This window comes from Pinus tabuliformis, chromosome J (genome assembly GCF_031772625.1).
Source record: "Pinus tabuliformis cultivar Carrire ecotype Pingquan chromosome J, CPIR1, whole genome shotgun sequence".
Taxonomy (NCBI): Eukaryota; Viridiplantae; Streptophyta; class Pinopsida; order Pinales; family Pinaceae; genus Pinus; species Pinus tabuliformis.
The window spans coordinates 1,574,528,896-1,574,539,352 of NC_142295.1; the positions used below are offsets into that span (position 1 = coordinate 1,574,528,896).

The window sequence follows — 10,457 nt, forward strand, 5'->3', positions numbered from 1 at the left end:
CACCACCAGGGTGGCTTGTTACGAGGAGACCAGTATGATAAGCCCAATTCACTTCGCCTGTTGCAGCCTGCAGGCATCTCGCTTTAAAGGTACAACCAGCTTTTCCTCATATGTTCATTGCCGTGGAGATGACGTTAAACAGTCAACATCATATATATATCCCTGCAGCACTCACAATTAAACTGTTTTGGGATACATATTGGTGGCGCCCTAGTTTAATGGTAGCGTAAATTCTTTCTTTAACGGCTCTATAAAAGTGAGGAGGTATGGCCGTGCTGTTGCCAGCTATTTTACTGCCATTTTCACGGACAAATTCACTGCACAAGTTCTTAACAGCTGGCTGTTACGTTGTATTTACCCGCTGCCGACCTGAGCATGAGTTGGGCACTGTCCTTGTGGAAACTATTTTCTTGGCCATCACTGCTTCATGGAAGGGAACGATGGATAATTCCAACCAATTATTTATTTATTATTATTTTGGAAGGAGCATGATAAAATGATGGAAGGCACAGCGCACTCGCGAGATTCCGTCTGATTGCCTTCTGTAAGTAAAAGTGATGAAGAAGGCACCTATTCGGAAGATGAGCGTAGTAGTAGAGAGTGAATAAATAATTTGAAAGACTGATTTCACTACACTTTAGTGATGCATAAAAAACCGGACACTGGAATAATGTTTTCTGCACACAAACCACGTGAACTTGAATTTCCAAAGCATCTAGGATGTAATGCCTCAGCAAAATGTAAATATTTGACTTTATTGTGGTTAAAAACTGAATTTGACATTATTAATTGGTTTGGAATTTAATAATATTTTTATTATTTCTTTAATAAATAAGAAAGGTTCTCTTGAAAAAAACCGGCAATAAGAAATGTTCTCTTGAAAAAAACCGGCAACTTCTGAGAGCGAAGTTGGGGAAAAGGGGAGGAAAAAGGTTAGTCTGAGCGGGCAACTTCTGAGAGCGAAGTTGGGGAAAAGGGGAGGAAAAAGGTCAGTCTGAGCTGAGTTTTGTGGACAGCCAGAAGAAAAAGAAAAAAGGAAAATAAATGGAAAAAAGAAAAAAAGCTGGGCACTACGTGCAGATATCTTGCGGAGGACAGCGGTCCCTCAAGATTGCGGAGGCCCTGCAAGATTGCGGAAGAGAGGTGGTCCCCAAAGACGAATCTCGAGGTTGTGTGGCAGATTGGAAGCAGAAGACAAGATAAAGTTTTGCCATTTATAAATTTGAGATTTGTAACAGCAAACTTTTGTGCAGCTATAACTCTCTCAAAAAAAAAGTAACTTAATAATAATGGTAACAGAGTGATTAATTGTTATCTGCATTAAAAAGGAAAACGGGAGAGGGATGTACAGTTAGAACCCTCGTAGGTTTTGGTGAAACTGTTCGTAACAGTGTCACTGTAGAACAACCCGTAGGGTCATAAAATAATTGGGCCACGCGAAGTCCCTGTTCGTCAGAGAAATCCTTGAGGGTGGTGTAAGTTAATGGCTTGGCAGAAACGTTTTCCTCCATTGAGGAACTCTGGTGTGTAAAGACTGAAGCTGAACTGTAGGGTTTGACGCCAAGAAAAAACAAAAAAGAATGTATCAAGACCTACATACATTTGTTAGATTTATACAGGCGGTATTGGAGAACAAAACCCTAGGACATTTCATCATGGAGGCACAGGCAGTGGAGGGGCCTGGCGTGCCAAATTGGCAATAACCCGAGTCAGGTAAATGAGCATGGTAGGAAACTACTGTAGTGCGATTTTCTAAAGAAAAGAAAAGAACAAAGTTTGCAATGCCGATTTAAATAAGACATCTCTTCTAAGATCAACGAACAATTAGTTGGTGATATAGTTGAATATTCTCATAATAATAACAGTAGAAACCATCAAAACAGTGGTGACACTCCTCAACAAATTCTGCTATCTGCAAAAGCAACAACTGATATGCAGTACTATGCTATGTCTAATCTTTGTTAACTGTTAAAACAAGGAAACATAGATAGATAAAGATATCAACCTTTGAAAATTCTCTGATAACAGCAAGGTTAAGTGCGAAATAATTGTCGGACAGGGTGGGTTCCCTGAAACTCTTGACAACTCATAAAAAAGAACGAACGGAGAATCGGGACAGAGGCTGTTATAGGGGTGTTCTCTTATGTTTCGAACAAGAAACTAAGATTTAAGGAAATACACATGAAATATATATATATATATATATATAACAGCCGTAGCTTGGACGATTGCCAACCAGTTTCAAAACCCTTGAATCATATGCATATATAGACATGTAAAATGGATACATAAAGAAAAACAATAAATTCACTGGTGAATATGACTGGTATTTCTCGGGTTAAACCTGGAGGAATAATTCCAATATACATCGAAGTACATAAAACAACCAGGTACGCCACGGGGTCAAAACCCTGGCAAGTTTAAAGCATAAATTATATTAGGATAGTTACTGTCCGAGCCTCATACTGGAAGCAAACCCTCCACGCTAATGCCGCACAAGGGTTTCAAACTTCTATGGCACACAGCTGTTAAATTACATAAGCTCCTAAACCCAATAGACTGCGAGCTATCTGGGAGACAAACTTAGAAATTCAGTGGAAATCAAACCTCATACTGGAAGCAAACACTGCACGCTAATGCCGCACAAGGGTTTCAAACTTCTATGGCACACAGCTGTTAAATTACATAAGCTCCTAAACCCAATAGACTGCGAGCTATCTGGGAGACAAACTTAGAAATTCAGTGGAAATCAAAGAAACCCTGTCCAGTTATGCAGGGGAGTTAAACTCAGCTGAAAAACCCTCAATCTGGAGATAACCCCTTACCCGGGATTTCGGCAACGAGTCTGGTAAATGCTTACCACGCAACAGTCGCGAATAGCTCCGGAGTCCTAGAGAAGGGTCCTACAATCAGAAGAATCATAGCAAACCATTAGTTAAACAAAGTTAAGGAAGATGCCTGTCAAGGAGAAGTTTCAACGGCAGAAAATTCCAATAATTAAAACCAGAATACTCACCCGGGCCTCACCAAGTTGAGCAGATCCATTCTGGGTCCTGGAACAATAACAGAACAGGTCGCGGAAAACAAACAACAGTAAACAACAGTAAATGGACCCGGCGCCAACGCAAGGAAACAGCATATCAAACGAGATATGGTTGACCTAACCCGACAAGAGTTCTGAACCGTGGGAAGAATGGTGGCTGCGAGAAACGGCCATTCCTATTTCCAACCCCATTGAAACATAAATGCAGCTTGACATGCAAGGGCAATTCCTATTTCCAACCCCATTGAAACATAAATGCAGCCTGACATGCAAGGGATAGAGCAGTTCTCTTGTATTTATGTTTCAATGGGGTTGACTTTGGCATTTTAGCAACAAAGCAACTGTTATTCCCCTTGCATGTCAGGCTGCATTTATGTTTCAATGGGGTTGGAAATAGGAATTGCCGCGAGGAACGAGCCTGCTCGTGCCACGCACAGGGCAGAGCAATAAGAATACACCAAGCGTACAGATAATCAACGTATAATTAATAAAAACGCCAAATGTCAATCCAGATCACCCACTTGCAGATCGCGGGTAGTTGGGAGTTTTTTGAAGGTAATAGTAGGTTAATGAACCCGGAGTAGACAGGACCGAGCCAATAATATCACCGGGGAAAACAAGTTGGTTGCCCAGAAAACGTTACAAATGGCCGGAGCAGTAAATACTGAGATAAGTCACAAGTTACGTTGACATGGAAAAACATTCATACATTTGTAATACCAAATAGAATTTTTTTTTTTTTTTTTTTAAATGATGGAGACATCACTATGGATTTTGAGAAACCTAAACTCAGTCCACTGTGAGCATTATCTCCAACATCACCAGAATCCATAATTTCCAAACCAAACATAGGTAGTAAAATAACGTGAAAAACATTGAAAAGCTTGTTATACAGAACTCAGCTTTTCCACAGAAAACAACAAGTTGGTTGCCCAGAAAACGTTACAAATTGCCGGAGCAGTAAATACTGAGATAAGTCACAAGTTACGTTGACATGGAAAAACATTCATACATTTGTAATACCAAATAGATTTTTTTTTTTTTTTTTAAATGATGGAGACATTACTATGGATTTTGAGAAACCTAAACTCAGCACACTGTGAGCATTATCTCCAACATCAACATCACCAGAATCCATAATTTCCAAACCAAACATAGGTAGTAAAATAACGTGAAAAACATTGAAAAGCTTGTTATACAGAACTCAGCTTTTCCACACACTTCAGCCGTTGCTATAGCCAACAGCATACAAATCACTAAAAATAACTATAAACCTCGGGCTCAGAGACGAGTCACACTATTGAAAGAAATCATTTAGGGAAAAGGAAAAAGGGGAGGCTACTTATATAATGCCAGTATGGCGACGATGGTCTGCACAATGGAGAGCAACAGTAGAGCAATTCCTCCCAACAGACCTAGAGTTTTCCACGGAGAAGAGAAATACTCCCTCACAAGGTCAGCCACTTGAACCCTTAATATGTTGTTGTAATTGTTATGAACTTTTTCTGTCAGTCCATGGAAGGCACCTTCGAGATTGATAGTGACTCCCTTGCATAGACCGTTGAAGAGCTTGGCAACTTCTGCGTCGCTCCCGAGGTGGTTTGTAATGATTTTCCTTTTTCTGAGCAAAGCCACGTCTTCTTCGGAGTCGATTAACTGGTCCATTAAACCCACGTAACTCGCAACATCATTGAATTCAGATGGTTTACACATCTCAAAAGCAATTAGGTTACGGAATAGGATCTCTGTGGAGTCATCGACAGTGATGCGAGGAAGGTAAATTGTGTTCCTCGACTCGTCAAATTTAATATTTGCGATATTGCCTTCCTCCCATCGCTTTAATTTGATACCAGCGTTTTCTAATTCTATTGCGGGATGGATATGATCATATGGGCCGGAATCTTTATCCCGATTGCAGATTCTACCCTTGCTGTCTTCCTTTGCATTGTCTTTTCCGCTCTCTTCGTCTTGGCCGGGGATCTTCATATAGTCGTTCTGGGCATGCTCTCCATTATGGGAATGTTCGATGTGACCATGGAGCATATCATCGCCATTATCGGAAGGTAGAGAAAGAATGCATATGCGCAACCAATCAAGAAGATGATGATGTGGTTGAGGCCAGGACCATCGGCGCTCTTTTGGCATTTTACTTTCGAAAGGGTAGAAGAGGGGCAAGAACGATTCACGCATCATTTCGAAAAGCTTGTTCTCTGCATCACTATCCGTGGAGCTGCACTGCAATTTTCGTAGCTTTAGGAGAACGATGAACGGGATTTGATTCTCGAGCTTCAACATGTCGTTCAGTATATCCCTTCCAGTATAAAGAATCTTCTTTTTCTCAAAAAGAGGTTCATAGCAGTTACCATCTTCTGGTAATGTGTTGTCACTCAGAGTACTCAATATTTCTAGAATAAAACAACCATCCAAAGTTAGCATGTCAACCAGGTCCTTTTCATTCCAATTGATTTTTTCTTCATAGTTGTCCCTGATTTTTTTCTGCACATTCATGATCTCCTCTGTTGCTGCACGAGAGAAGAAACCCATATTATTTGGATCATTGCGAAGGTGCTTAATATCATTGAACCTAATAGTCATCCTTTTCAGGGCTCTTTCTTTGTGACTGTGCATTGAACGAAGCTTTTCAGTTTCGTGATAATATGGACCCAACGACACTCTTGTGGGAACATATGCTTCCCTTTTTGCCCTGTCCGACATGAGGATGTCGGGAACTCTATATATGGATACAACTCGGACGGGATTCTCTTCAAGTGTAACGCTACACTCTCCTTGCGGTTCTTTCCTCTTACGTGATTCCATCGATTGCGTCTCCTGCGACATCTGTCCATCGTCACTCTTGAGCTGGGAGTAGGATGCAGCCATTTTATGAGAACAATTAGCAGAACAACAGAAGAAGATGACAGCGTGTAACGCTTCAACATATGGTTACACACTACACAAGCGACTCCTCTTTATCATTGCCAATCAGCTACTACAGCAGCTAACTACCACTCACGGGCTACAGGAATTAACTACTAGTCTACATATTCATGACAACTAATTTTCATTCTAAATTGCAACAACTATTCTTCTCGTACCATTTAGAGAAGTACAGGATAAATAGTGTAATAGTTAACTAGTTAATGTGGTTGTCATATATAAGTTTTGGTCGCTGATTATTGTTACCTTATAAAGAGATATTATTTTTGTGGTCGATTATTGTTGCGTTATATTTTTGTGGTCGATTATTGTTGCGTTATATTTAAAGATGGGATGTCGAAATTTGTTTTTTTAATAATATAACATAGTTAATTGCTTAGGTAAAGTATGTCTATCATAAAAACTTAAGTCACAGTTATCACTCTGTTTTGTGTAACGATTCCAATGCCCGAAGTTCTACTTATATTTGATCTATGTAGGTTAATATTCCTTTTGGAAAAACTAAAAGTACATATATTTGTGAAATTTTAAAAATTGGAATTTTTGAAGTGTAGACTAAACCCACACAAGCATTAATCTGCAAATACTTAGTTTAGAGTTCTTTGGTTTATATATTCACATAAGTTTCCATTTGACTTTCGCTAAAAGTGATTTATTGAATAGTGATGATTACTTAAATTATTTTATCAGCAAAATCAAAAGCTACACTAATTCATTTATGTAGTGGTAAAATGTATGTATGTTGTTTATTTGTTTTTATATATGTATATTTTGTTTAAATTTCTTTTTTTAAGCTTCGGCATGTGATTTCCATTAATAAAAAATATTATTACATTGATAACAGTTATGTTGTCTTGACCAAAAGATTCACGGAGGAGACCAGTAAAATTTCAATGTACACAATAAGATATTAAATTTAACCATGCAAAGCCTTAACCAGGTATACAAAAAAGCCATTAAAATTTCAAACTAGATAGTAAGATACTAGACTTAACCATCGAGAGAGAATACTTAACATGACAGTAAGATACTAGACTTAACATGATAATAAGATACTAGACTTAACCATGTGTCTTATACAAAAGGAGATGTGATCGCTGGAACAAAAGAAAGACCGTAGAAGGTCTAGAGAAAGAACCACAGTAATACGAAAAAAACCATACCACCATGCGAAACGAACATACTAGAATTACAACTGAAGAATCCATTAAAAACTTTAGTCTATAACTAGAAAGTGGGGTGATGAGTTCGCTTGTGGAGAGATGGCTACCAGAGGTGAAGCATTCATTGGTGGGCCATTGATGATAACAGGGGTGTCATTCTCTTTTATTGATTTGGTCTTCGAATTAGAGACTACAAAGTTTTCCACCCTTGCTAATCTAGTCCCAAGGTCATCAAGGTTGAACCAGATGTTATGAAGAATCCTTTTAATATCTTCCTAACCTGCAAACAATTTGTACTTGTCTACCTATTTGTTTCGAAGAACCATGGGAATCACATTCTACATTTGCTAATGTGATGTTATGGAATGTAGAAAACGAAGTCGGCGCTTCCTCCTGGATCCGGGATCCATTTGAGGCAGTCTCCAACAACCTATGAATGTGAAAAATAAGACCCTTCACCAAATTCTTTCGATTCTAGGAGGAGAATTTCCTTTCTTACTTATGGAGGAATGGAGTCAAAATAATTCACCACAAACTCCAAACCAAAGAATCGCCGACATGAGGAAGAGGAACTTTTCATTCATCCTCTGCGACTTGGCATTTTTTTTCGTAGGAGCCATAAGAGAAGAGAGACAATAGTAAGACACCGTAGAGAAATGACGATACAACAAATGCAAACCAGGGAACGGATTGACATTAATAAGCCATGAAATGAACCCCACTATCCAGATATCATCTAAAAATATGTAAGGAGGCATGTGGAAAATTGACCACCTAGATGTCCACCCTAGTTGAAACAAGAAAGCACCCTAAGAACTCGACACCTCCCTAAACTCTATGAGAAAAGCAACTAGAACTTGAGAAAAACACACAGAAGGCAAGACTAATTGACTTGAGCGTATTAGATTGGGAGGTTAAATCACCCTATTAAAACCAAACAGAAAACGAACCTGGGTACTATACCCCACACATCGAGACTGGTCAATTAAAGGATATTCCTGATAGGTTTAAGCCTTGAAATGATGAGGTTGGAAAAATTGCCACCAATTCAAAGGATGGCTTGTTCCTATACTATGGAAGAAGAGAACGAAATACATTTACCCTCCCAAAAATATTTGGAACAAGAAAAAGAAGCCCAAGAGATAGTGAATGTGACAGTGACATAAAACATAAGAACTAGATGAGAACCATAAGGAAATAACTAGGTTAATATTATTTTTGGAAAAACTAAAAATACATACTTGTGCAATTTTAAAAAGTTGGAAATTTTAAAGTGTAGACTAAACCCACACAAGCATTAATCTGCAAATACCTAGTTTAGAGTTCTTTGGATTATATATTCACATAATTTTCCATTTGGCTTTCGCTAAAGGTGATTTATTGAATAGTGATGATTGCTTAAATTATTTTATCGGCAAAATCAAAGGCTACACTAATTCATTTATGTAGTGGTAAAATGTATATACGTATGTTTGTTTATTTGTTTTTATACATGTATATTTGGAAATAACTAGGTTAATATTATTTTTGGAAAAACTAAAAATACATACTTGTGCAATTTTAAAAAGTTAGAAATTTTAAAGTGTAGACTAAACCCACACAATAATTAATCTGCAAATACCTAGTTTAGAGTTCTTTGGTTTATATATTCACATAATGTTCCATTTGGCTTTCGCTAAAGGTGATTTATTGAATAGTGATGGTTGCTTAAATTATTTTATGGGCAAAATCAAAGGCTACACTAATTCATTTATGTAGTGGTAAAATGTATATATGTATGTTTGTTTATTGTTTTTATACATGTATATTTTGTCTAAATTTCTTTTTTTAAAGCTTCCGCATGCGATTTCTATTAATAAAAAAGTGTATTACATTGATAACAGTTATGTTGTCCATTAATAAAAAAGAGTATTACATTGATAACAGTTATGTTGTCTTGACCAAAAGATTCACCGAGGAGACGAGTGTACAAAAAACTATTAAAATTAAATAGATGTCAGAGTGTCCGTGCGTGTGGTCAGTAGGGGGTGTATTAATGGAGCTATAGAGGTGGAAATAGCGCTCGCCAATTGGTGTTTAGTGTTTTGGTGTATAAATTGGATGGTTACACCGATATATTATATATATTAATATTATTATATAAATAATGAAATTTATATATATTAAATATTATTTATTTTTATTTTTTTTAAATATAAAGATAATTTATAGATAATATAAATTTATTTATGTGAGTATTAAGTGGATTATTTAAAAATCATGAGAAATTAGTTAGTTACAACTACTTTTCATGAATATCATCATATATGAAAGACTTTGTTAAATCTCAAAAAATAATATCTAATAAAATTTATTTAAAAAAATATTATATAATTTTAAATATATTTAACTTTTTGATAAAAATGTAACTATCACTCTTAAATATCATAATCAATATTTTGATTCACATAAATCATCTAAACCATTTAGACCTTTCCTCTATTTATATTTTAAAAACTATCAAATATATAATTTTTTTTTTTTAATGTAAAGTCATGCCCAGTGAAGTCATGCCAGTGAAAACAAATGAAGTCATGCCAGTGAAAACAAATGAATTGTTGATAGGATGAAGTCTCACTGCCATAATGCGACATAGGCTTTCTATTCAATGAAGTCATGGCCTTTCGAAACAAATGAATTGTTTTTTAATTTTTATTTTTTAAAATGGTTTTTATCATATAAAATAATTAATTTAAATATATAATTAATATTTTTTTTTTTTTTTTTAAATAGTTTTTATCAAATAAAATAATTAATTTAAATATATAATTAAAATTCATGAATAAATCTTCATTCAAATGTAAATATTTTACATTAAAGTTTATAGGAATAAAATTTTCAAGTATTTGTAACTTTTTAAGTTATTTATCAATCTAATTATTATAGGGAAATTAATTCTATATAAATGTTTTTTAAAAACTTTGTAAATTTTTAATTTATATATTAATTGGATTATTATAAAAATTAAATGGATATCAATAATATATTATTTTTAATTAAATTTATTTGAAGTGATGGAGAAAAATAATAATTTTTTTCCTTACTAAAATAATAATATAAAAATTTGGTTATAATGACTTTAAATTTCATTATTAAATTTATTAAATTTGAATAATCTTGAAAAACAAACTATTAATCAAACAAAAAAAACTAGTAAATTTTCAATTTAATTTTTCCAAACTATTAATCAAACAAAAAAATTAGTAACTTTTCAATTTAATTGTTTATTTTGAATAATACTTGAAAACAAATTATTAATCAAACAAAAAGAATTA

At 35.4% G+C, this 10,457-nt stretch overlaps 2 protein-coding genes across 3 annotated transcripts; both read right to left on the bottom strand.

Annotated features, from left to right (window-relative positions):
- Positions 1–256: 256 nt before the first annotated feature.
- On the bottom strand, positions 257–3,250 carry LOC149233500 (uncharacterized). Of its 2 annotated transcripts, none has more exons than XM_089379777.1 (3): positions 3,017–3,250; positions 2,826–2,903; positions 257–570 (listed from the first exon to the last, which is right to left on the bottom strand). In XM_089379777.1, the coding sequence occupies exons 1-3, from the start codon at positions 3,137–3,139 to the stop codon at positions 463–465; spliced, it is 309 nt and encodes a 102-aa protein (XP_089235903.1). In that variant the 5' UTR covers positions 3,140–3,250; the 3' UTR covers positions 257–462. The 2 variants fall into 2 exon arrangements, with proteins under 2 accessions (XP_089235903.1, XP_089235904.1); XM_089379778.1 differs by lacking the exon at positions 257–570 and adding an exon at positions 2,295–2,718 and having other exon boundaries at positions 3,017–3,246.
- A 955-nt stretch (positions 3,251–4,205) lies between these two features.
- Positions 4,206–5,965, bottom strand: LOC149233501 (UPF0481 protein At3g47200-like). The gene has a single exon (XM_089379776.1). It carries the CDS (start codon positions 5,921–5,923, stop codon positions 4,382–4,384), a length of 1,542 nt encoding a protein of 513 aa, XP_089235902.1. The 5' UTR covers positions 5,924–5,965; the 3' UTR covers positions 4,206–4,381.
- Between the last annotated feature and the right edge of the window lie 4,492 nt (positions 5,966–10,457).